The sequence below is a fragment of the Carettochelys insculpta genome, chromosome 1, assembly GCF_033958435.1.
Source record: "Carettochelys insculpta isolate YL-2023 chromosome 1, ASM3395843v1, whole genome shotgun sequence".
Classification (NCBI taxonomy): Eukaryota; Metazoa; Chordata; order Testudines; family Carettochelyidae; genus Carettochelys; species Carettochelys insculpta.
In genome coordinates, this window is record NC_134137.1 from 276,721,869 (window position 1) to 276,749,801 (window position 27,933).

At 43.8% G+C, this 27,933-nt stretch overlaps 2 protein-coding genes across 5 annotated transcripts in view; one reads left to right on the plus strand and one right to left on the minus strand.

Annotated features, from left to right (window-relative positions):
- Nucleotides 1–27,933, minus strand: part of SYN3 (synapsin III) — a 262,176-nt gene that overhangs the window by 123,978 nt on the left and 110,265 nt on the right. The window lies entirely within an intron of this gene.
- The window catches only part of TIMP3 (TIMP metallopeptidase inhibitor 3), a 56,156-nt gene continuing 32,168 nt past the window's right edge, over nt 3,946–27,933 (plus strand). The window contains exon 1 of the mRNA XM_075008144.1: nt 3,946–4,253. Coding sequence (XP_074864245.1) covers nt 4,130–4,253 — 124 coding nt within the window. The 5' untranslated portion in view covers nt 3,946–4,129. The remainder of the gene's footprint in view (nt 4,254–27,933) is intronic.

A 27,933-nucleotide genomic window follows, 5' to 3' on the forward strand; every position in this document is an offset into this window, starting at 1 on the left:
GCCCAGAAGTTAGGCCATTAGCTGGGGAGCCAGACCTAGGTTCTAATTCCAGCTTTGCCACTGACCTGCTGCATGACCTTTAGCAAAACACTTCACTTCCATGTGCCACAGTTTCTTCATATTAATAAAAACAGGGAGCTCTTATACTGCTCTTCTCATCAGGACCATCATCCCAATATTACAGGTAGGGAAACTGAAGCACAGAGGAGTGCAGCAACTTGCCCAAAGTTACCCAGCAGGCCTGTGACACAGCTGGGACTGGAACTCAGACCTTCCAAGCACTTTGAGGTCTGTACCTGAAAAGCACCCTATACAAGCTACATACTACTACAGTATTACTGCTTATTGTTCTGTACAGGCAGAAATGTACAAAAAGCATTACAGGACAATAGAAAAGCCACCTCTTTGAAAAAGAATGTGTTGGTGGCAAACATTGTCAAAAGCCTTGTGACCTAGATGTGCCCTAAGTGACCAAACAGAGCTATCTTTAGTCCAATAACAGCTTTTATGTGAGACGAGGGGTTCAGATTAAAGGAGGGTAGCTCTGTGAGATGGGGCCTTATTTTCTATGACTCCAGAACACTCACACACAGTCAGGAGGGACAGCCAGCAAAAGCAACTGAAAGCAATCTGTGTCCTGTTTCATTACGAAAAGCAACTGCAGGTTACTTTTCCAAGTTACATGGAAAAAATGAACTAGCACCCATATGTACAATACTGGTAACATTAATGATCTTGGTAAGAATCCATCTAAAAACATAAGGGATTGCTTGAAGCCCCAAGCATCTGAAATCAGGAGCTCATGGTCTGATCCCCATGTCAGAACCAGAGAGGGAAAGAACTCAGTGGTTTGTTCCTGTGCCTCTTTCGGTTTCTTCTGAGTACATCTTATGTCTAAATATAATACCAACACTTAGCTTTTAACGCAGGGGTCAGCAAGCTGCTGAAATGTGACCTTTTGACCTCTGTGTATGGTCCAAGTGCAAGTGATACCTTTTAAAGTCACTAATAGTCCTACTTACAAACTCTTCCTTAATAAATAAATGAAGATGCAGAGCTTTACTGATTAGGTGGTGGTTGGAAGCATTAGCTGGTCTTTTGTTAATCCACAGGCAGCATGGCTTTGGGCAAGCTCCTGGCTGCATGGGGGGAAGGGGTGGGGCTGAGCTCCTGCCTCACATGCCAATAAAAATTGGCTCACGCACCACTCTTGGCACCCATGCGGGGCTTGCTGACCCCTGCTTTAACATCTTCACGGTGTCTTACAAACATCAACTCATTTCTTGTCAGAACCCCTGAGTGAGGCATGAAAGCATTATTATTTCCATGTTAGGGATGAGAAAACTGACTCAGAGAGGTTAAGTGACCTGGTCAAAGCCACAGAGGGAGTCAGCAGGATCAAAATTTGTGTGTTTGTTTGCCAAACTCTCTCATCTTCAGAATATCCTCACCATTCTCAACTTCTGTTTTGTGAAACTGATGGGTCAGTTATCTCATGATGCTGGTGATGCCAATTTCAGACCATACTTTTAAATGGTGAAAAAAATAAAAGGGAAGATTCTGCTCTTATTTACATGGGTTTACACCTATATAGATCTGATTATTTCAATGGAGTTTCTCCTAATTTACATTATTAAAATCAATATTAGAGTCTAGTCCCAGGAATTTAACTTTTGACATATGCACCAAACTACAGATTCCAAATACTCAATCCACCTATTTGACTGGGGTTTCTCAAGTTGACATATGGGCCACAAAACTATATACAGTTAGAGAGGAACACGAACTGCTTCAGAGATCTGTCATTCACTCTTATGCACTTATATTTCTATAGTACCAGAGAGAAAGCCATGCTAATCTATTTATATATGTACATTGTGTGATCACTGCACGGTCTTTATTGTATTTAACCACACTGCACCCCTTTGAGGTAGGACAGTGTTATCTCAGAGCCTCAGTCTACAGATTGTGGTGCTCATGCTACAGTGATAAATACTGTATGTGTTCTTGCAGAGTCTGCAGACTCTGAAACAATAGAGGATAAGTCTCAGATCCAGAGTTCCAACCCTGGTGGGAAAGTCCACACAGGTATTCTAGCACTATAGCACAAGCCCAAGTTGGTAGACCCAGATTCTGTGATTTGCTGGTGAGGCTTTTTCAATTTTTGTAGTGTAGATGAACCCCCAATGGTCACATGGGTCATGGTGGCAGAGCTTGAACCCAAGCCTCCTTAATCCCAAGGTAGCATGTTCACCATTAGACAATCCTTCCTGCCTTTTATAGCCATCCGTATGTTAGTGGTCTAATATTAATACTCCAAACAAGGTGTGTCCTTTCGAGACTGATGCTTGTATTTTCTATTAGCTATACAATTAAAGATAAAGTACTAATAGGTAATCTTTCAGCCAGATGCAACTCCATAAATCTGAAGATTTAGCCTACTGTTTAGAAACTTGGGGCAGCTGGTCTCTGGCCTTTAATACTGGCATAATGTACAACTAGAAATGCTTAAATCTGATTAACCTAGCAGAAAATACTCCGATATTAAGTGCAGTGATTTGATGCCGAGATTAATCCCCACTCAGTCCCTTTGTGGGATAATAAGGCTGCCTGGAGTGTGCATCTGGCAATCTCCCTTCCTCAAAGTACAGCTCTACTGTAGCAGTTACATGCCGACATCTGACAGAAATGTATAGTTCCAAAAACGGATAAAGGGAAACAAAGAAAAAAGGACTTCTGTATACGTTGCACTAAAAAAGTACCACTAGAATACACAGCAAAATTAACAGATAGATGTGCCAGGGTAGATATGATGGGTTCCCCCCACCCCCTGACTTAATAGTGGCTATGTCATCACCCCTTGCTGATTAGGAGTCTTGTGGGGAAGTTTCAAATCCTAGTTTACAGCCCAAATAGCACTTGTCTGTCTTTTCTTCCAAACCCGCTCCATGGCACACTGAGCAAACTGGTTTCTTGTTGGGATATTTTTCTTTTCTTAAAAGTCTATCTATGTATCTATCTATGACTTCCAGTTTAAAATTAGCGTCGACTCAGATGAGACATTTTCCAGTAATTACAGATGAAAAAAATCTGTCTGCACTTTGGATTGAGTTCCCTACACTGGACTCTGCCAGGGACAGAGGTATGTGCGTTGGGGGGGGGGTTGTTGGGGGGAGCTGGGCAGCAGGCATAAGTGACCACAGCTCCATCCCTGAATTAAGGAGGCAAACAAGAAGTCAAGTAGCACTTTAAAGAGTTACAAAATGATTTATTAGGTGATGAGCTTTACTGGGGCAGACCCACTTCTTCAGATCTGGAGATATGCCAGTTCCAGTACCGCACTGACAGTTTTATAGCACAGAGATCCATAAATAAATAAATACTGACTAATCTGATACATAGCATAGAAGTGGCGGAGGGGGGACAGAATTACTGCTTCTAATTGTCGTGCCTGAGATCACTACCAGCAGCCTTTGTAAGGCGAGAATTAATTGCTATCTCTATTCAGGCTAAGCAGAGGTTAGGGGACGTCTACAGCAGTTGGGGATGTGCACTAGGCTGCGATCCTACTTGCACCTCCCTAGTATTCAAGTATAAGGCAACTTGCATGCGCCGCCACCCGCTGCAGGCTGGGGGAGTAGAGCGGCTGCCTGGACCGAGGCGTGCCTAGCTGGGCTGTGGAAGCGGCCGCCACCCTATGAACCCTGTTTCTGCCCCTGCCCCAGCACTGCACGCACCGGACTCCCGCCCCCCGCCGCACTTATTCCCTATAAGGAACTGAATCCCTCGCTCCGGCCCCGGCCCGCTGGCTCCTACCTAGCCCCGCCCCTTTTGCCCGGGAGATGAGGTAATGCGGGGCTCCGATTGGTCCAGCCGGGCGCACCCCGCCAGCCCGAGCTGGCACGCGGCCAACCTCGGGCTATAACTGCGGCCGCCGGGGGCTGGAGAGTCGCAAAAGCGTGGAGAGTTGCTGCTGCAGCAGTAGCTGCATTGCTAGAGCGGCAGCGAGAGAAGCGGCTCCAGGTCCGCTGAAAGAAGCCGCCCCCAAAGAGCTTCTCCCCAACCAGACAGCCGTCCCTTGCCCCCCGGGCGCGCAGAGCAACGGTGGGGCAGCTGCTGGCTCAGCATCATGTCCGTGTGGCTCAGCTTCCTCCTCGGGCTCCTCTGCAGCTGGAGCCTGAGCGACTTGGTGGCGGAAGCTTGTACCTGCCTCCCCATCCACCCCCAGGATGCTTTCTGCAACTCTGACATCGGTGAGTGGCCCCGGGCTTCTCCCCAGCGGCTGGCACCTCCCTGCCGTCTCTCGCCCTCTCCTCCCCGGCCCCGCCACTAGAGGGAGGCGCTTCGGGATGTGCCAGGGATGCACTGTGGCGTGGGGGCAGCGCCCCGATTCCGGAGTGCCCGAAACATACCCCCGCCGGTAGCGGTCAGAGCCGTGCTAGAGCAAAGTTGCAATGCCCTGGCTCGTTCAAGTGCACGCCGAGGAAGGTGGCACTTAATTCCACTGATACGATGTTCCCTGGCATCTGGAAAGTTCTCTGTTTGGGGCTGGGGAGGAGGAGGGGACCTTTTGCTACAAGTTGGGAAAAGAAACCAGCACGTGAAATATGGAAAATCAGCCATTTAGGCTCACTCAGACCCATTTATGAGACGTTGGAGGCTGCAGAATTACTGACCAATCACAGCTCCCCCACTTGGCTTTCTCACCCCTCAAAATTGAGGCTTTATCATTACTGTTTTAAGTAATTGAGTATGAAATAGGGACAGGATTAAAATTGTGAAAAGATGACCTGAGTGGAGTTGCCTTATGTATGTGGGTTTTTTTTAAAGTATGTTTTTTTTTTTTTTTGTTTTCCCCCAATTACAGAGAATGGGAGTTTTTAACATCTAATCTCTCTGCAGCAGCTTTGTCAAGGCTACCACCTCTCCAAGAAAAATAAGCTTTGTAGGCTTTCTAAATATTAATGATGGTGAAAGCAACTTGTCTCCTGCAGACAGACAAAAATAAAATTGAAGGTGTGGGCAGCCAAAATTGCCGTGCCTACCTGGTGCCAAGCAAATAATAATGCTTGACAACAAAAGTCAGGACAAATTCTCCCAAACTAGGGAACTGCCCTCAATAATCGTGAATGATGTAATTCACACCAATTAGTGGCAACTGAATACATGGCTCTGTACAGTCATAACTTTAGTAAAAGGTCAGGAGTGAGTAACAAGTTTGCCAAGCGTTTTGCAAAGTATCTTCTGATCCTTGCAGTTTCTGTTCTGTGTTTTTTTTTTTTTTTTTTGGACATAAAATAAGTTTGAAATAGCATGACACTGAGGACAGGAAAACAACAATTAACAGTTTTTCTTTTCTTTAAAATCCTTTGGAAGCAAAAACTTTCATCGGAATCTTCCTAATTCCCCTCTCCTGCTCCAATTGTTGGCATCCATGGGAGATACATAAATGTGGGCTGGGGAGATTAACTGTGTGGTTAAAGGAAATGTGATAAAGGAGACTTATTTTAGTTCCCTACATGGTAAATAGCCTCAGAGGGGTTAGTCTGCAGTTTCACAAACAACAAACAGTCCTGTAGCGCCTTAAAGAGTGACAAATTTATTGGGTAATGAGCTTTCATGACCACAAGAGCTCATTACCTAGTAAATTTGTTAGCGTTTAAGGTGCTACAGGACTAGGTGTTTGTCTTGTTCCCTAGTTTGCATATGGCCCAGGTCAGTATTTAAATGACTGCACTGTAAGATTGAGGGACTCCTTGCCAGAGGATGTTTGCGAAGGCCAGGACTTTAATGGAGTTCAAAAAAGAACTAGATGAATTTATGGAGGTTAGCTCCATCAATGGCTATTAGCCAGGATAGGTAGGAAGGGTGTCCCGAGCCTCCGGTTATCTGAGGCTGGAAATGGATGACAGAAGAGGGATTGCTTGATGATTACCTGTTCTGGTCACTTCTCTGGGGCATCTGGTGTTTGTCCACTGTTGGAAGACAGGATACTGGTCTGGATGGACCTTTGGTCTGACCCAGGAAGGCTGTTCTGATCAAGTATTGGTGATGTTTTTGATGCTGTTACACAGTCTACTGTATAATAAACGAGTGAGTGGTCTCTGTCCAGGTTCTATACAGATGTGCACCTAACAATGAACAAAGGCAAAAGCTGTCTTTGCGGAGAGATGCAGGGTTGAACAGACATGGTAACTGAAGTCCTGCTCTTGCCAGTAGAGTTTTTCTAGTTTAGGCTTGAGAAACGTGGACTTGAGGAAGCTTGCATTGCCAATATCATTACTGTGACTTCTCTGTAGCTAGAGTGAGGACAACATACTGAAACAGCCAACCTGGTCAGCTTTCATGAAAAAAGAAGCAAAAATACACTTCTGTGCAATATTGCATTGATTTGCTAACATGGAATCTTGTCGGTAGCATTTTAAATTAGCTGACCCTGCTGACAAAGTTTCTCTTTCCTGTCTTAATAACCTTGCCCCACTTAAAAAAATCCTGCAGCAATACTTAGTTATTTGTGTTTAGTTTATATGGCCCATTTGTTCCCAAAATCCAGAAAAACATAACATGTTCAAAGTCCTGAGAAAGCCTGGAAAATGTTTTGAAGAGTTCTATAGCAAGGGGTCTTTTCGGAGTGCTGTACACCTGAAAGGTCACTTGAAGCTTTTTTTTTTTTACTGCCAGCACTCTTTACTTTGCACTAGCAATAAAAGCATGGACTGAGAGGCAGCTGCCAAGGAGATTTTTAGCATCTCTGACCGACAAGAAGGGTGTACCTGCATCTATTGCTGGAGCTGCCACATGTGCCCTTCGTTTGCAGAAATCTGTCAGAATATAGGCATCTGCTAGTTCCCTTTAATGGTATGTCTTGGGCTGTGTCTATACACACCTGGAAGGTCAGCAGCTGATACACAATTTTAGTAAGCCAGTTGTGTACCTAAAATCGACTTTAAGCTGTCTACTTCCGTGCCTGTCTTCCCACAGAAGGTCAGTGGGAGCACTCGTCCTGCTGATCTTCCTTAATCCTCTCAGTTTGTGGGGAGTTCCGGGGTCAGTGATGACCCCGGAACGTGCTGTTTTGTGCATGCACAAAACGGTGCCCTGGAAGATTGAACATGAGCAGTCAATCTTCCATGGTCAGTGTAGATGTAGCCTAAGGAATTAAACCCTTTGCTAATTACTTCTTTTAATAACTTGTCTGGGAACACAAGACACTTAAAAAGAGGACAAGTAGTGAAATGTCATAACACCTCCAGTAAAGCCCTCTACAGATTGCATTGCTTGCAGATTTCTCTCATTGTTGGATTTCTGACTGAGTTCAATGAAAAGGTGCTGATCTCATTTTATTCTTGAGTGACCTGCACTTATTCCTAATGGTTCATATTTGTTGCCTTGTCTGAGGCTATATCTGGATTACAGCGATTTGTCAACAGAAGCTTTTGTCGGAAGATATCTTCCAACAAAACTTCTGTCAACAGATCCTGGCCAGACAACCAAAGCAGATCAAAAGAGCGATCCGCTCTGTCAACAGAGTGGCTGGACCGCCTGGCCACTCTTGGCAAAATGGCCAGCCGGAAGCACAGCAGACATAGCTGCCTGGTGTTGAGGAAACCCTATTGATAGAGGGCCCCCTGGAACGTCCAGACTGGCTTTTGGTCAACAGAGGCATTATGCCTTGTGGGGAGCAGGATAAGACTGTCTCCAAAAAAGGCTGCATTCTGTAGATTTACTGTCTCCAGAACACCTTGGGAATCTGGATGGTCCCCAGGTTTTGTCAACAAAATGCCGGTTTTGTCAACAAAATGCCAGTTTTGTCGACAACCCTCTAGTGCAGACATAGCCTATGAGATCAAGTGTGGGTATAAGGCAGGGGGCTGGACTTGATGGCTTTTTTAGGTCTCTTCCAGCTCTATTGTTCTAGGAGTCTGATAACTGGGGTGACTCTCTTGGGGCTTGCAAGGGGTACAGAAAACAAACAGAGAATGCAGAAGCAAGAGTTTATTAGGCAGTTGCTATGGTTCTGATCTAAATCAAACCTGTTTTTTGTGACAAGACTAAAGCGGAACTAGGTACGTTAAACTCCAGTCTCCCTTGAAGAAGCATCTCTGCCTAGCAGTCTTCCCACCAGCACTGTTCTGCTTTTCATGAGCCAAAAGAACAAGAACTATAGCCAAACTTTTGGCCACTGAGGAGTTAACTGTCTCCATGGAAACTAATGGCAGTGTATTTGTACTGTGTTTAGACAGAGTAAACTACATGCCAGGTTATAAAACACATTGTGGTGAAGAAATGGAATTGGCAGACAGTTTTTTAAATGGCTCTTGAAACTCCTGACAAAATACCAGCTCCAAAGGGGGAGGAGTCCAGTGGAGTAAGGACTGGGACTTGAGATGAGTCTGGAAGAATGGAGCTGTTAAAACCATTTCTACAAGAAATTAAGTAGCTAGGTGGAAACCTGGCAAGTGGTGTTACCTTCCAAAAATGCCTGCATGGTGTTGCTTCTGAAGCCACAGAAAGCTTTTGCTTTGGAAGTGTAATGCAAGTGCTGGTTTTTAGAATTCAGCAAGTAAGGCTTAGGGAACCATTTGTCCACTTACTAGTGTAGAGCGGGGAATACTGTGAGTTTCATTTTTGAATTACCTTGGGCACATGCCTATGGCAGGGTTCCAACCCTGGAATCCCCTACAATATTTTAGGCAGCTCTTTAGAAATGGGTGCTTAAGCAAACCCGGTGAGCTGTTTTTTTTTTTTTTCAAACAAACATTCTTTCACTATCAGAGGGCAGGTTGTGGTTTCAGGAGGAAGCCTAGATTTGATACACAGCCATACTTGTGGAAAAACATTACTGCAAACTGGGAAATCTGTCACTTGGGGCCTTTTCACTTGTGCTGGATGTGCCAGAATGATAAATGGAACCCCGGTAAGTAATGGGGTGGAGGCTGCTTGCATCTTGTTGCTCAAATTCGGGGAGGGATAAGGCAGAATCCCTGAGGTTGAGTTACAGCCAAACTGGTGGTTTTCTTCTCTTTAACAGTTATGACTTTCTAGAGCTATCCATCCTGGTTTTTATACAGAATTGGCCAAGTGCCAAACTCCATGCAACTGTTAGGGTTTGCTGAAGGAACTTTGCTTCCTCTGCCTTTCAAGAATGAGAACTTTAATTGTTTTTGTTGCGGGCTCTTTTGCAGTCTTTGTTCCCTCCAACACTTTGTCCCCTGTTGTCAAAGCTGTGACAATTCCTGCTGTGTGTGGCTGACGTGAAATGGCCTTGTTTTTTGTTCTTCCTTTCTGCAGGAGCAGCGGGAATCTTTTCAGATTGGCTTCTGAATGTTGCCTTCTGCTGATTTGGAAAGAACTACTTTTGTTTGTGTTTCTTCTATTGTGATTTTTAGGGCCAAATAGTGCAGGAGTTGAGAGCAAGTAGCATTCTGCAGAATCTGGCCTGGAGTATGTCGCTTCTCCAAATAGTGTAGTTCTAAAACTGTGCTGGAAATTGTCCCCAAGAAGTGATGCAGAACATTCAGTAATGCAACTCTGAAGGGCTTCCTTAGTATGAAGTTACTACTGCACATTCTTACTCCAGATTTCCTTCAGGAAGTAAACCCCACAAAGACCTCTCCACCAGTAGAAGTGCCAGATGTTCTACTCCACAATCCCAGTGTTGCTTTCTTTAAGCAGAATTTTCTTCCTTTTACTGTTTCTCACCTGCTCATGAGAACCATCCACCTGGCAGTTGTTTCTGGAAACAAATACGGAGGCAAGAGTAATTATGTATAGCAATGTGCTGTGCTAGGAGAAAACACTTGCCTTTCACTTTGCAAGCTTTTTCATTTACAAACAGGCCATTGTGTGTGTTTAACTTTAACATGAGCAAATTTAGCTATTTCCATCCAGCGGTTTTCTGCAGTGCAGGAAAAGGTAATTGTTTGTTCTTGATGCTTTACAAGATAAAAAGACACTCCCTGCCCTGAAGAGTCTCACTCTTGAATGTGATAAGATGAGTGTGGAATCCCACTGATGTCAACAGGACTCCATATGGGTGCAAGGGTCCATCCTAGAATCTGATGCAGGATCAGAAGAGGATGCACACAGTAAAGGGAGTAAGTTGGTGGGGAAGTTGCTAACTCATTTCTTGTTGGCATCACAGAAGGACCCTTAGAGCAAAATTCTTAAGGAATTTATTTTTGCACCTCAAATTAAGCTATTTGCCTGGTAGGCTTGTGGAGATCACATACACACAATGTTTAGGCTTTCATGTCATTCATCTGTGTGTATATTTGGCTGACCATGCACTCTTTTCCCCTCCTGTTTCTACCCCCATGCAGTACTGATAGAGATTGACCTAGCATGCTGCCTTCAGGAAAGAAGCCATGTTAATCTCTGCAGGAAATGTTGTCATTGAGTGGCACATAAATAGCATGCTATCCAAAAGTTCTTAAAGGCCAGTAAACCCAAGAGGACACCTTTCCACAGGTTGATATGAGTTAGCGAGCAGGGACAGGCACATGATACCTTCTAGCCTGGAACCCATCTGAGCTGAGAGGTCTAATTTCAGTCCTCTGATCCCATGCTCTCTAGACATTAATACTAAAGTTTTACTCTTAATGACAAGATCTCCTGCTTAGACTGAAGACGCTTCTTTCTCCCTAGTGTGCTGTGTATTGTTCCAGCGTCCAATTTTCCTCTTCCGCACCATGCTGTAACAGGGAGTACTTTTACTGGTGTTTGTGTAGTGGATCAGTTTTAGACTGGTATGAATGACAGGCGAATCAAGCCTTCATGCTGAAATCAGTGAAGCAGAAATAGCTGTGCTCTGCTCAACATTTAAGACTGACTGCAGCTCACCTAAAACTCTGTAAGCTGTCTTGTAGCTAACTAGTTCAGCTGAAGTGTATTCTTATTATGACACTAGGCTTTAAACCAGTCCACATACTGGCTGATTAGGGCTTGCGTGCCAGCAGTGATCCATTTAGCACAGGGGAGAACCACTAAAGCAGAGCAAATACCACTATAGTAGATACAGCACAATAGTAACAAGTCTTAATACAGTTTAGCATTTTCTGACATAGGTGCACCTTCCATTTGGAGGGATTTTTTAAAAACATACTGTCAGCATAGGCAGGGCTGTGCTGAGTCCCAGGGATGCATTGTTCTCCAGTAGTTTCTAAAGAGCATACATTTCAATGGGGGCTTCAAAGGCACTTCCAATACCTTCAGTGAAGCAAGTCCACTTTTCCATCAATTAATCAAAGTGGTTGCAGTGCCCATTCAAGACCAGCAATGAAGGGTCCTGTGGCAGCTTACAGACTAACAGAAAAGTTTTGAGCATGAGCTTTCGTGCGCACAGACTCACTTCATCAGATGCTGGTATTGCTGTGGTGATGCTGAACTCATCAGAAGATGGAGGAAGCAGGTAGCTTTCAGTTCCTTACCCTGGGGTGCCCAGAAACAGTTTAGAAACATCTAAGGTGATGCTTGGCTGTACCTGCCCACCCTCCAATGTATGACCTGCATTAGAGCTCCCCCAAGCAGTGCTGGGTTGATAATCCTGGCTACAATCCTGCCAGGGTCTCTTCTTTTAAGAAGGGGAATCCACCGGGGGACAGGTCCAGTAGTTTTATAACCACTTGATGTTGACGTAAAGTGGCCATGGGTAAGTGATGAGTTTGCTCCCCTATTAGCAGCTTAACACACCTACAGAAGTCTCTCTTTAAAACAAAAATGGCCACATAATGGTGCAATGCAGAACAATAGCTACAAACAGTGAGGCTATAGTTCAATGTGTATTATAAAATGACCATCTTCAGATTTGGAGGAGGGGAAGTTGGGAGAAGCAGTAATCACATACAGCTCCGGACTCACGCATGCACCATAGGAAAGCGCTAGTTATATTAAACGTCTAGCTTGAGTTCAGAAGCACACAAAGCCTTCGACTGGCTGTTGCTGATGTAGCTGGTAGTTAACCTACCATTAGTCGGTCCGATTCTGCTCGTGGCCCAGAGTTAATCTGTAGTCACACCATTAGATGTGAGAGCAGAATTTGATGCACACTATTAAGACCTATGCTGATTTCATCATTATGCTGGTGCATGAAAGAGAACGCAAGGCAGCCATACCTTCTGCTCCTGAGGACTGGAACAAATTAGGATCTGATGTAAGCAGGTGTAACAAAACTGACTTAAATGGGGTTTCCCCCTCTTATGCTAGGCCTGAATTTCAACCAGAAGGTGGGGTTGACATCTTTGCTCTGTGGAGGAAAGATGAAAGTAATAAAAAAGGGTTATAAGCAAGTGCAGTACCATTCATGTCAGTGGTGTTGTGCCAGTTTAGCGCAGAGATGGATTTGGCTTATGTTTTGAGGTTTAAGAAGAATCTTACAAACACTGAAGAGTGTTTACAATTGCTGTTAAAAAGTCATTAATTTTCCCTATAATGTGAAGTGGCTCCCTTGAGCTCCTAGACGGAAGATTAAGTGCACTAGCTGACAGTGTCTAATAACACAAAAATGCGAGTAGTTTCATAAACCCTAATGATTTTGTTTATTCAATACTTCTGCCAGCCAGAAGAGATTCGTGGCCACTCTTGGAAATGAGAGAGAAGTCTCTTGAGCTGTGTGCTAATAAAATAAATGTTGACCATGAATAATACAAATTCCTGATAGTATTTACACAAGACCTTTCCAAAGGGCAACTTTGACCCTTGGAAGAAGTCAGCAGAGTTAAACACAAATTAAACAGCAGAGGGAAGCTTATGCAAAAAATTACCAACTAAACCCAGCAAAGATCTGCATTAATACACACTGCACATTGCACTTGATCTTGGCTACCCACCGTCTTGTCAGCATGAACAAGTTCAGTCAAATTGTAATATGTTTTAGGCAGGTGGAATGCACCTTGCATGCATGGACACGCATTTCAGCTGAGTGAGCGGGAAGCTATAATCAAATGAAAACCCTGCTAAGTTGAAGGGGTACAGCCCCTACTACTGCCTGTAGGCCAGTGTGAATGCAACATGCTGCCATAGTCTGTGGATTCAGCGCTACTGGGGATCATCTTGGGCATCAGTGGGGGGATCACAACAGGGGACAAGATTACATTCTGGGCACACAGTGCACTGCTGGATCACTGGCTTAGGAACTGCAAAGTGGGAGAAGCAGGGATCATTTCAGAGGGGGCCATGGCTTCAAGTAGATTTCTTGGGAGGGATCCTGTGTCAGGGAGGATTTCTGGGATGGATATGTTGCTGAAGAAGGCCTGTGAGGATTATGTAAAAGGTTCCACAGCTGTGAGAGAAGACATACTTCACCAGAACTGGTACCCCACTAGACAGCCCAAGTGTGGATACAAGGTCAAACCTTTCACTGATTCCAGGTGACAAACTCAGTAGGTGATGGCCTGACCTGTGTAAAACAATTCAGCGTTAGACCACAGACTGATCTGCCTAGTGTGGAAAAGGTAAGGTGGCAAGCTTGCCTGTACAGAGGCCTATTTTGATCACTTTGCCCCTGCTAAACCCATTGGCCACATCTACACTGGCAGCCTCTGTTTACAGAGGTCACTGTCAGCAGAGAAACCTCAGCAGTACCTCTGTGGACAGATTGTGTCTTCACAAAGAAGCAGATTGAAAGAGCAGTGCAATCTGTTGACAGAGCAGCCAGCCTGCCCTGCCCTGCCCTCTCTCAGCAGAACGGCTGACCGGAAGCTCTGCAAACAGGGCTGCCCGGGGAACCGGAAGCCCTCTCAGTCTACAGAAGCGTGTAGACAGGCGCTCGGTCGACAAAACACTGTCGACAGAGGAGTTGTACCTGATTGGGAACAGGGATAACGCTGCTGACTGAACAGCTGAGTTTGTCAAAAAATTCTCCACAGAGCACATTAGCCATGTAGACGCTTGGCGAATTTTATCGACAAAAGCCCAGTTTTGTCAACATAAGCTGCCCGTATAGACATGGCCATTGGCTATTGAGAAATGGGGCTGATTCTCTACCTAGCTTCTGTGTATCTGCCTCGCATCTCTTCATAATTGGCAGTCACAATTCAAGACCTGGAGTAGCAGGGCTCTCTGTGGCCTGACCTTGCATGGTGCATTTCTCCATTATCATATTTGGGTTCTAGCCAATGCTATCCTTCCAGCTCTCTGAGTATTAAGTTCATCCGAATAATCCTGTCGGAAATGCCAAAAGAGGGAAAGAATTTAATTCTGTTTTTCCAGCTGGATTGTGGGGAAAGAAACACGCTGTTTGAAAGTGGTGCCGACTGAATGGTAGATGCTCTGGACTGAAACAACTTAATGTGCTGTTTAAAAATATTCAAGGGATAAAACATTGCAGCCAGAAAATACTGGATCAAATGCAACAAGCAGAACTCTCCTTGCGTAGCAGGCTCCTGGAGGTGAACCTTTGCCCAAAATGTTAACTCCAGATGCTATTAAAGAAAAGCAATTAACATTAAACTCGCTCTCAAGCATTTTATGAACTGGTCTCTCATTATCCCTTTAATGCTTGTTAGGTCTGAAGAATGTTAAGAACAGCCATACTGGGTCAGGCCACTGGTTCATCTAGTTTGGTTCTCCAACAGTGACCAGATACCTATGTCGGGCGCTACAGTGGGAATGAATAGAATAGAGCAGTTATGGAGTCCACTGCTAGGGTCTGGCAGTCAGAGTTTTAGGGAAACCCACAGCATAGGTTTGTATTCCTGACCATCTTGGTTAATAGCCATTAATGGATTAATTTAATGCTTGAGATTAATTTATTACAGTAGTCCCTTGAGTTACATGGGGGCTGCATTCCCACATACTCTCGCATAACTCAAATTTCACGTACGTTGTGGGGCAGCTTTTTCCCTGGCAGAATGCATGTTCTGCAGCTGGGGAAGCAGCAGGAGCACCTGGAGCTCCTTTTGAAAGGTAAGTTCTGGGGTTGGGGAGGGTTAAGCCTGGCAGTGGGCTGGGGCCATGGGAGGGGAGCAGGGCCTTTAAGCCTGGGGTGGGTTAGGGCTGCAGGGTGGGGCAGGGGGTGCAGTTGAGCTGGGGCCACGTGGCCCGGTGGTGGGGGTGGGGGGTGGGGGGGGTGAGTCGTAGCTAGGCGCAGGGGGTTGCAATTGAGCCAGAGCTGGTTTTACTGTGGGGGTGAGCCAGGGTCACACTGGATGGGGAGGTGAACTAGGGCTGCAGGGGGTTTGAAATGGGGCCAGGGGGAGCGGGATTCTGAGTTGAGTGAAATTGCACATTTCGAGAGATTACTATATTTTTTTGAACCCTGTTATGCTTTTGGCCTTCTCAACATCTCTTCCTGCAATGAGTTCCACATGTTGACTGGGCCTTGTGAGGAAGCACTTCCTTTGGCTAGTTTTAAACCTGTTCCTTATTAATTTCATTTGGTGATTCCTGGGTCTTGTGTTATATGAAGGAGAAAATAACACTTTCTCTGTTCACTTTCTCCACATCACTATGGTTTTATAGACCTCTATCCCATTCCCCCCTTAGTCGTCTCTTTTCCAACCTGAAAAGTTCCAGTATTTTTAATCTCTGCTTATACAGAAGATTTTAAAAACAGTTTTTTGACCTTTTCTGCACCTTTGAGTTTGTTTATGTACATTTTGCCATTTTGTTGCCCGCCCACCCACCCATATGAATTCTTTTCTGTAACTCTTCACAGTCTGTATTGGACTTAACTGTCTTGAGTGAGATAATCTCAGAAGGGTATCCATGTTAGTCTGTAGCTTCACAAATAACAAGCAGTCCTGTAGCACCTTACAGATGAACAAATGTATTAGGTAATGAGATTTCATGGGTAAGACCCACTTCCTTAGATTATTCTAGTAGGTCTTACCCATGAAAGTTTATTAGCTAATAAATTTGTTAATCTCAGAGGGGTAGCTGTGTTAGTCTGTAGCTTCACAAATAACGAACAGTCATGTAGCACCTTAAAGAATAATCTGAGGAAGTAGGTCTTCCCCATGAAATCTCATTACATAATAAATGTGTTAGTCTTCAAGGTGCCATGTGACTGCTTCTCATTTGAGTGAGACAGTAAGGAATTTGAAACCAGATTATTTTGAGAGAAAAAGTGGGGTGCCTCAGCTTTCTTTTCAATTTTTCCATTTTTTTTTTTTATTCCTTCATCACCAGCATGGAAATACCCAATATTCTAACAACTAGCACAGTCACAAACAGCACCTTTGTGCTGGTATAAGTGACCACAACAAGATGCAACTACACACAAGTACTGGTATCACATCCCTTGCTCTGTGCCAGAAATCCTTGACTACGGCTACACTAGTGAGTTTTGCTGACAAAACTGGTGGAATATCCACACACAAAATGTGTTTTGTCGACAGTCTGTTGACAAAAGTCAGCACTTCCACTGACAACCTTCTGCCTCTCCTAGATGAAGAGTCCTAGACTACGGCTACACTAGCGAGTTTTGTCGACATGCTGTTGACAAAAAAGCTATGCGGACACTCTGGAGGGGCCTTCGCTCAACAGACAGGGCATCCAGAACAACAGGCAGCCCTGTCTGCTGTGCTTCTGGGTGCCTGTTTTGTTGAGAGAGCAGCTGGGCAGTCTGGCCACTCTGACAGAGTGGTGTGCTCTTCCGATTGGCTTTTGTGTGTGCCCGCTTTCTGTCGACAGAAGTTTTGTAGGAAATCTCTCTTCTGACAGTGACTTCTGTTGACAGATCATTGTCGTGTAACTGTAGCCTAACACATCAGAGATAGTCATGTCAGTCTGTATCTTCGAGAACAACAAGAAGTCCTTTGACACCTTACAGACTAACAGCTATTTTGGAGCATAAACTTTCGTGGGCAAAGACCCGCTTCATCAGATACGTCCGATTTGGCTTTTGGTAGATGCATCTGATGAAGCGGGTCTTTGCCCACGAAAGTTTATGCTCCAAAATAGCTGTTAGTCTGTAAGGTGCCACAGGACTTCTTGTTGTTCTGTAGCCGTACAACATCACGTAGGATAGAGTGATCTCTCCCTTCCCAAGTACCTTAGGGCCCTGCTTGCTCAGAGTGAAAGACCTGAACTTTGACTCCCACATGTTCCCCTGTGGTTGGGTTGGACAGCAACATATCTTTCTTTTTTTGCAAATTCACTGCCTGCTATAGGATGATGATGTAGTGTTGCCTGCTGCATTGTCCATATTAATTCTGAATAAAGGGTGCTGGAGCAGCTCCTCTGAAATCAAATACAGTCCCCCATGAGCGCTGGAAGTTAACGAGTATCCTGCCCCTTTGTTTCATATTTGGTCTTGTCCAACTTGCTGGATCTGCTGTAGCCAGTATAGTTTTCCCTCTTAGCAGATTTCAGTGCCAGCCTTTAAATAGTTAAAACAGCAGAGAGAAGCAGATTGGCTTGTAGCAGGACAGGAAAACTGTGGTATGAGGAGAAAAAGTTCTCTGAAAGAGAGGAAGTGACTCGGGCTTTGAAAGGCCTGAGGTAGACAGCCAGCGGGTTAAACCAACTATTCGCTGTGACATTTCTCCTTAACTGTACCCACCAACTCAGGAAATGAATTCCAGGCAGGTGGTGTGGCTTAGCTCTCTATACCCTGTCCAAGCCCCCATCCCAATTTCCTATTTCCTGCCTCTTCTTCTGACGCTGCTATAAATACCCTCTCTGCCTGCCAGAGGCCTGAAGATATGCACATTACAGATTAAAGGGGACTAAGTCAACAGGATAAAACAGTCTCTGGGCCAGGTCTTGTGAACCGTGAGGTCACTGGGTCCTCTGCTTTAAATTTCCATGCAGAAGGTGACAGAACGGAGAGAGTTCTGCAAGACTGACCTGGCCTCTTCATTCATTGTACTTGCCTTTGGACCTGTTCCTGGGTAAACAGTCTTCTTGACTAAAATAATAACAAAGAGCATGCCTCATGGGCTTGGCTAGGAGCTGGTTAAACCACGTAGGGGCAGGAAGGGGAAAACAGGAGGCTCAGGAAGAAAGGAGAAAGGATAGACAAGAGCTACACTGCCTGGAAAAGTACAAGAGCTGTGCTAATAACCTTTAATGGGAGTAGTGAATAAAAGCCACCGAAGGGCAGAGTGGAAGGAGGTAGGTGGTCCCTCAGGGATGCAGCGTGGACAAAGGATGATCAGAGCTATGCTTGTAATGTTGAACTTGTTGCTGCAGCCTGTGCGAGGCCTGGAGTGATAAGTAGGTGATCTGCTTGGGTCTGCAGGTGAGCTCTGGATTCCTGCATCTTTAAAAAGCTGGGGAATTCACAAGGTAGGAAAGGGAAAGACGTAACTGTGGTTATCACCAAAACCAGCATGTTAATTCAAAATCTCAAATGGCAAAATCACAAAGTGGAAAGCCAGAGCAGCACTTCCTGCGCTACAGCTTTTGTCTTGCAGAAGATTGCTGAATTTAAGGGAAGGACTAGCTGTGTGGGTGTTTTTTAAAGCTCTGTAGTACAGCACTTTTTTTTTTTTTTTGAGGAGATTGGGGATTAAGAGATTTCCTCAGTGGCTTCAGATAAAAAGCAGATTTTTATATGATCTCCATCTTTTAAGTCCAAATTTCTAGCCAAGTAGGTGGTTATCTTGATCACGAATAGGGGAATAGGTAAGACAATGCAACATAACTTACTAAAAATAAGGCTTTTTCTGTAAGTTCTATAGCAGTTTTCAGAGGTGGGTGAGACCATGTTACATTAATGAGCAGACCTGTGAGTTGCTAGAGAATAAAGCTCTGGAGTAACTTCTGTGCCTGTATTTTGCATTTTACAGATAACAATAATATTTGCTTCATTTGCAAGGCAAAATTCATTAATGTTTGTCAAGCACAATGATGTCTTCAACTAGAAGGCACCTGAAAAGTGGTCATGTGGGAAAAATGGTATCTGATCATATAAATATAAAGGTATACCTCTATATGGCCAGGTCTACACTAGGGGAAAAAAATGAATTTAAGATAACCCAGCTCCAGCTATGACAAATGTGTAGCTGGAGTCGCTGTACCTTAAATCGTTTATTTTTGCTGCTGTCCCCACAACAGGAGATCAACGGGAGAAATTTTCCCATTTAGTTTCCTTACTTTTTGCAACTGTGGGGAGTACCAGGATAGACAGCAGCATGCTGATCATCTGGTTTAGTGTGGTTCTATTTGTCATGCTAAATCAAATCCCAGAAGCTTGTCTTGTCAGCATGTTGATCTTCCGTTAAGTTTAGGTATGTCCCTATTATCTATGTTCATCTGTGTGTGTTATGGTGAAGTTCTAAGTGCTATTATCTTGATGTGAGTTATTTGTTTGTCTCTTAGCTAGTTTAGCTTCTATCCCAATTCATAAGATTCCATTTTAAATAGCTACATTAAAACACTACTAGCAAAATTGCTAAGTCAAGCACTCAGAAGTTAGGAAATTCCTGCATTAAAGTTGTCCATGTTACCTCAGTTGGGTACTTTAGGTGATGGATTAAGATAAGCAGATTTTATATGGTCTCCTTTATCTTTTAATTCCAAGTTTCCACAAGAACAAGGGAAAGAATTAGATAGAACTGGGATAGAAGCTAGACTAGCTAAGAGACAAGACAGATGATAACCCACATCAGGATAATAGCACTTAGAACTTCGTAACACACACAGATAGGATCAGACAAATGGTCCAGCCCATCGAGTGTTCTCTCTGCCAGTGGCCAGCTTCTATATCTTCACAGAATGCAGAAGTGGAATAATTTGTTGCATCATCCTTAAATGTCTCATCCTAATCTCAAACAGAGGTTGGATTTAAGCACTGGAGTATGAGGTTCGAGGTCCCGTCTGGCTTTTTTTTCCTCCCACATTTTCTGTTTTATCTTTGGGTATTCTAGTCTTGTTATCTACTTAAGCATCCCGCTGACCTGTGTGCACACACATTCTAAGTTATTGCCATGCTAAGTTTCCCAGAGCCCTGAGATCTTTCTTTTAGATTGTAAGGCTCTTGGGACAGGGATAGTGTGTTTATTAACACTGTTGGTGCTTACCAAATAATTTTGGGACTGTTAAGATCAATGCTATAAACTCCATGATTATGGATTCATAGAACAAACTGAACTGGGTTGACCAAGAGCCTGCCAAAGTGATGCTGCTTGCAGAATGTTTCAGTTGCATGATTAATTGCCCCTGAGATGCAATCTTCTGTACCTCAATGGATGCATGTGACTGCACTGTGGCAGGTGAATGGCTCCTTGAGGTATTACAAGTTCTCCAACAGTTTCCCCCTGCTTAGCTGTAAGGCCATTAGACTGTTGCTCCCAGTGTTACAAATACTTAGGAAACCACCTAACTTCAATCAATATGCAAGTAGAGTAGTAGTGTATTCGGACAAAGCTATATCTGTCTTAAAGCACTAGGGCCCAGCCCCTCAGAGGTATTTTAGCTTCCAATGTCCATTGAAATTGGAGGATGTTTGGAGCCTAAATATCTTTTGAGGGTCTGAGCCTGGGTTCTAGATGGTCACAGAGGAGCTTGCCCATACCAAAAACACTGCTTCTGTACATGGGAAGGCAAATGGGCCAAGAAGCTCTGTATCAGCCCTTATCTGCCAGTTCCCATCCCCTCAATCCATCCTGTTTCATGACCCAGTTGAAATACAGTAGGTACCCACCAAAACTTGTGTGCTTATCTTGCTCTTGTAGGAAAGTGTTCAGATCAATAAGTTCCTTCCTGTGTTTGCTCCCTCCACTGACATGGATTTCCTCTAGCGCTGTTTGTTAGGCATGGTATGGCTGAGGGAAGCATTGGCTCTTCCATTCCTTCATCCCTCAGTAACAGCACAGGGACATTTTCCTGTTTTGTCCTTTGTGAAGTCTGGCAGTTTGGGGTCACTGACGCAAATGTTGTCCTCTTTGCCATTCAAGGCTCTTCTCTAATCTTGGCAACCGTGATTACATACATCCTGACCTCTGCTGGCTGTGTCAGGTGTGGACAGGGTAGTAAACAGGAAGGGATCACATGGGGGGTGGTAGGATTGAGGCTAACATTCTTCAAGCCTTAAAGTCAATATATAACAAGATTTCTCCCAGGGAACCTCCTCCTACCATATATATGTTGCTTAGTGATAAGAGTTTGACTTCACTTATTAGCAAATGTCTGTATTGCAGCTGTCCTGCAAGGGCAACCATTCTATTGTGCAAGACCCTGTACAAACGTAGACGAAATGAGAGTCCCTGCTCCAAAGAGCCATTGCAGAGCTCTTGCGTGGGAGGATGGCCGATCAAGTAAATGTCCTAAAGAGTTACGCTCAGCCTGTTTAGGCTTTTTGTGGGCAACACATTTGACATGTATAAGTCAATATGGGCTTCTGCAAAGAGGTTCCTTTCCGGGAGGAGAATCTCCAGGATCTGCCTATTTCCCTTGCTCCCTCTGTGTGCTTTTCTCCACTAGCAACCTCAAGCTGTGATCAAAATGAACATAGTTAACTTACTATGACCAGGTAGGTTTGGATTCAGCTCAGGACCCCAAACTCTAATACACATTGTGCCACCTCTGAATTGCCATGATAGGCTGGGACATTCTTCTTATTTAAAAAAACAAACAAACAAACAAACAAAAAAAACCGTTCCTAATCAATAGCTGTATTTATGTAAACATAGTCAAATTCACTGGTGTCTCCAGACACTGAATGCTGGGATCTGCAGAGCTCCAATAGTATAAAAATCAAAGCAGACCTCTGCATTTCTGGGGCTATTTTTGTTGGCAAAGACCAAATGCTTAAATGAAAACATGCATTTGTGAATGGCCATGCCCTGCACCTGTCTCAGGCACAGCAAGAGTGAACAAGGTGTATTTCTGCTTCAGTAAAGAGAACCCATATTTTGGTGGGATCACCCTGTAAGGAAAGATGCCCTCACACTTCCATTTTGGCTTTAAAACTGTAAAATGGTAACTAAGTTTGGCAGGAAAAGGAGTGTCAGTCTCCTTATTGTAGAACTAGTAATTCTTCCACACTGCTCTCCATTTTCAAAGGGCTTTGTAAGCATTAACCATTTCTCAGTATGTTTCCCATGAGGGAGGAGAATCTTACTTTGTTGGGATGCATCTTCACAGAACTCTAACGAGTTCTGGAGCAGGGTAGCATTTAGAAAACCATATTTGGTATTGAAGCCTTTTTTTAACTACTTTGTGTGGGTTGGGATTTTTTTTGGGGGGGCCATAATTCTAGACTGATGTTTGTCCTAAGCTCCTGGGCCTTATGAAGGAAAGCATTATCACTGGTTTCAGAGACTACTGTGGAAAAGGTGAATTTTTAAGTTATGTGAATATATTTTCTTTTCTTTTTCACTAACGTTTCTGCATTTCCTTCCTTATCTTCCTGCAGTAATCTTGGGGGACAACAGTGTGCAGCATTAACCCCATTTTAGAAACTGAGGTACAGCTTATGTAAAGTGGTGCAGTACATCAGTAGGGCTGTGGTCACACAGCCAAGTTATTTTGGGATAACAGCTGTTATATCAAAAGAACTTTGCTCTTGTCTATACTATACTCTCTGGCTATGTCTACACTAGCACAAATCTTCAAAATGTCCATGCAAATGGCCATTTCGAAGATTACTAATGAGGTGCTGAAATGCATATTCAGAGCCTCATTGGCATGCCAGTGGCCGCAGCTCTTCGAAATAGCTGTGTTATGCTGCCAAGCAGCTCATCCAGACAGGGGTCCTTTTCGAAAAGACCCCAGGAACTTTGAAATCCCCTTATTCCTATCTGCTGAATAAGGGGATTTCAAAGTTCCCAGGGTCCTTTCAAAAAGGACCCCTGTCCGGACGAGCCATGCGGCAGCGAAAAGTGGCAATTTTGAAGAGCTGCAGCTGCTGGCATGCTAATGAGGCTCTGAATATGCATTTCAGCACCTCATTAGTAATCTTCAAAATGGCCATTTAGAAGATTTGTGCTAGAGTAGACAGAGCCACTCTGTTTTGAAAGAGCGGGAGTGTTTCAAAATCAGTAAACCTCACTGCAGGAGGAATAGCACCTATTTCAAAATAGGAAAATACCTATTTTGAAATAGGTGCTGTTAAGACACGGGGTCTGTTTCTATGCTACAGTCCCCTTTCGAAAGGGGAATGCAAATGAGGGAAATTGGAAATGCAAATGAAGCATCAATTTACATATCACATTTCATTTGCATAATTGCTTTTTCAAAAGTATCTTTTGAAAGAAAAACAGCAGTGTAGATGGGGTTCTTTGAAACAAAATCCTGTTTTTTTTGAAAGCACTCTTCTTCCTGAAAAAATTGAGTGCTTTCGAAAACAGGGTTTTATTTCAAAAGAACTCCGTCTATACTGCTGTTTGTCTTCCGAAAGACTCTCTGGCTACGTCTACACGTGCCCCAAACTTTGAAATGGCCATGCAAATGGCCATGTCGAAGTTTACTAATGAAGCGCTGAAATGCATATTCAGCGCTTCCTTAGCATGCGGACGGCAGTGGAGCTTCGAAATTGATGCTCCTTGCAGCCGCGCGGCGCGTCCAGACAGGGCTCATTTTCGAAAGGATGCCGCCTACTTCGAAGTCCCCTTATTCCCATGAGCTCATAGGAATAAGGGGACTTCGAAGTAGGCGGGGTCCTTTCGAAAAGGAGCCCTGTCTGGACGCGCCGCGCGGCTGCAAGGAGTGTCAATTTCAAAGCGCCGCTGCTGCCTGCATGCTAATGAAGCGCTGAATATGCATTTCAGCGCTTCATTAGTAAACTTCGAAATGGCCATTTGCGTGGCCATTTCGAAGTTTGGGGCACGTGTAGACACGGCCTCTTTTGAAAAAGCAGCTATGCAAGTAAAGCATGATATGTAAATCAGTGCTTCATTTGCACTTCTGATTTGCCTCATTTGCATTTCCCTTTCAAAAGGGGACTGTAGCATAGATGTAGCCAGGGTAGCATTTATTTTGAAATAAGCACTGTTTGCAGACTTTTGGAATAGCTATTCTGGAATAGTTTATTTCAAAATAGGGCTTTTGTGTAGATGTAGCCTAGCAGAGCCAGGATTAGAATGTGACCCACCAGACACTGGCTTACTTTAGGGAAATTGCCTCAGCTAAGCATCTTGATCTATGTGTGAAGTTTAACTAGTTCCAAAGGAAGTTTATAAACATTAGTTCAAGTGGATACCGATAGCTTCTTGTCCTTCTCGCAGCCCTTCAGTAGTTCAACAGTCATGACCTCAAACTTCCGTTAAGGCAATGGAAATTGCTCAGCGCTGGACTGCTGCAAATCCTAGGTTAGATATTGCTTGTGCTTTAGTATCACAGCTCAGTGACGACCCAACTGACTTCTTGAACTGGTGATGACAGCACAGTGTCTGTCTCACTGTCTGGTCACAGTGTTAATTAACCCAAAAGCTGGCTTCATTCTTATGCACTGAATGAGATGTGAAAACAACCAGAAGACTTTTCCCGTGCCCTTAGGGTTTCTAAGCATCACAGCCATGACCCCTGGTTGAGTAGGACTGAAAGAACTGCTGAGCAGTGGCCCACATGCTTTTTTTTTTTTTTTTTTTTTTTTTAAATTGGATTCATTAAAATTCCACCTTCCCCTGCTCTCTACTTGTAATAAGTCTTTAGAGTGAGGCCACTTAGGGAACACAGCTGCAGAGTAACCATCTCTGGTGTTGTGTGTTGTTTTTTTTTTTCCCCCCCCCCCTCCCCAGAAAGTTAGAGGCAGCTGCTTAGTCCTCGTCTTGTGATTTCACCACTGCTTACTTGGGGCTGGTCCCACTCCACTTAAAATTTAATGCAAAGATCCCCATTGACTTAGCGGCCCTTTATAGCTTCCAGTAAGCAAAACTTTCTTGCTTTCAAGATTTGGTTAGAGCACAAGAAGGAAGTGGGAACAAATATGTCCCAGAGCTGACTTGCTTACATTTACATCCTCAGTGATGAACTACATTAAAGGACTAGCATTTCATTCTGAGAGACACTTTAGTTCACGTTTTCTGGATCACAAATAGCTGAGTTTGGTCTAATCAGAGTAGTAATTACCTATAAAATCCACTAGCAGTCTGATTTTTTTCTTAGATGCTGCACATCTGCCAGTCCCATTGATTTAAATATGACTTGTGAGTTCTCATTAAGAATGAAAACTCAGTGGGCCTGATCTTTGTTTATCAATGTTGTTTGAAGAACAAAATATTTCTGAATAGAGTTTTTTCAGAACATCACAATGAAACTTTTCAAACTGGATTTGAAATTGAAGTGTTTAATTTGACACATTTAGTTTCAAACCAGCATTTACACTTCAAAGATGTATGCCAAAGTGCAGACTTGAAATGAAAAATTCGCATTTCAATTTTCTTAATGGACAATCAAAATTGGAAAAAAATTTGAGAATCTCTTTTGCTGGAAGCTTTTATCAGGAAATGCTTTTATTGGCCTTACTCTTTATAAGTCACACAAGAATAGCCTCCTGTTCTGGAAGCCAGCTGACTTTGAATCATTTACTTACTGACTCTCAGTTTATGAAAAATTCCAGAATATTATCCCCCTGGAATTTACAGCTAAGTCTTTCTGAATGCAGAGAATCTTGTACAATATAAATATCCATCACCAAACATCCTTGCTTGTTTCTAATCCTTGGTAATGGGCACTTCACCTTGGTTTTGCTCCAAACAAGCAACTCCCTCTTGGCTGACACCAGTGGACTGAGATGAGGTATCTTCCCATATGTTTCCATTAGCTGTCAGTATTTAAGCTTCTTGCTACCTGTGAACAGGTGCCGTCTGTACTGAGGCTATGATACTCTGGCTCTGGGAGGAGGTGTTTGTTCATTATTTTGCCCGAATGGTCTTGTTTTGTCATGCCTCAGGAGAGTTGGACAAGAAGGAAACAGTCAGGCTTGGACTACTCCCTACAAATTATTACCCTGGTCCCGTGAACATTCAGAAACACAGTGCTCAGAAAGTTAATGGGCCTTACAATATGCAGCCTCAGCCACTAAGGCTGAGTAATAGCTACTGCAGTGGTGATTTACCATGTGTATTAAGGGGATGAATAGGGGACATAAGCAGCTGGTACTAAAAGTTAGGCGTCTTTTGACAAAGTTGGAGCCGAAGGCTAATGCACTTCATTAGGCAAATTCTCCCCCATGGCAACTTTGAAGTGCCAGCATGCCATGTAGGAGTAAAGCCACTTCAAGTAGTGCAGGGGAAAATTTGCAGAACTTCATTAGTAATCTCCCATCACCCAATTACCATGTCCCCTTTGAAGAAGGGAGCAAGTGCAGACATAGCCCCAGGGAAGTATGTCAAGAGCTACTGAAAGAGTTTGTCAGTCTAAGACTGAGGTCCTCATGGACTGGTGGGTTGCAGTGAGCAAACCTCAACTGGATCCATTTGGCCAGAGGAGGGAGGTTTCATATGAAAAGAGAGAGTGACCACAGAGTGGGAAGAAAATCTTGTGGTTTAGACTTGCATTTCTAAACAGCTGTTGTGCAGAGCAAATCAGTACAGTCTGTAGCAGGTGGACTGTACTAACAGTTGATGCTTGCTGTGCTCATGGGTATAAAAATGTAGCAAAGAGCTTTCTCAACAGTACTGCATTGGATGTGCATGTGTATGAGTGTGCCACAAGAGTAGCAGATAACTTTCGGAAATACAGTCTAACTAAAGCCAGAACCTAGTCACTAAATAAAGCCTCTGCATCCCTTCCTCTCTTCATCCGCTTTGCTTCAGTAATTTCCCAAACAGAAAGTCCCGAGTCCAAAGCCACAGTATTTCTTTCTCCTACAGGAATGGCTGTATCTCTGGAAAATAACACTGTATGGACAAATCTTCTGAGATGGTTTCTGTGTTTCAATTAACTGTCACAGACATCCCAGTCCCACTCTCCATTTCACACATTTTCATGGATAAAGAGGTACTGAGACCCTTCAGTCATATGTCACTCTAATGGTTCAAAATTAAGTAACTGCAGTAGAACTTGAATTATCACAAAACCCTAAGGGGCTATGTCTACATGACAGCCTAAACGCGAAATAAGATACATCATTTGCGTTATGCAAAATGTGTAGCTCATTTTGAGTGTAGTTCGAAATAGGTTATTTCGGCATTTGGCACTGTCTAAACAGTGCCAAATGTCAAAATAAAACACCCTTTCGAAACATTGCTTATTTCTCCTGCAATGAGGACTACAGGAATGCCGAAATAGTGTGCCTCTTATTTTGGAAAAAATATTCCAAAATAATGGGTGCATGTCAGACATGGAATAACTATTTTGGAATACCGAGGTATCCCAAAATAGCTCTGCCACGTAGACATAGCCAAAGATACCTGGTCTCCTTGGCTATCTGTGTGAGTTGACAAGGAAGCAGTTAAGTTTGCACTGAAAGTGCCCTATCCCTGAACATTTGAAGCCTGCAGGCTGTATGGCTGAGAGACAGCAGCAAGATTTGTGGTTCAAGGGTTGATCTGTTATTCTGGGAAAAGATTCCCATTGACTTCAGTGGACACTTAATTAGGCTCCAGTATCATGTGGTGATAATGTGGTGGTCAGACCTCAGCCCAAACAGACCTGTACACTGCAGCCTCGGAATGTATGTGACTTTCAGATAAGCTGAGATTTTTTTTTTGACCATTGTGGACTGGCTAGCCAAGGTTTGACTGTTGGCACATTAATAAAATTCTGAAAACTAGCCATCAAAAACTAACAACAAATACGGTGATGTTTATAGATACCCAGCTTCCTCCAACACAACTGTAAGCACTTGAATAGCTTCCAGCAAAATATGGTAGGTAAAAGATGGTCTTCTCCCAAGAAGGCATGTCTGCATACTGTTTCAGCTTCCCTTAAAAGCAGGACTGGCACTAGGTTATTCTCAGGTCCAGGGCAAATATGAAAAGTAGAATAGCACATGTAGTTTGGGACCTAGTTAAATATATACATCCCCTTTGGCTTGTACAGCTGCTTAGTCTATCAGTTTGAGCAGGTTTTCTAATGCAGGAAGGAATTTGCAGGCCCACC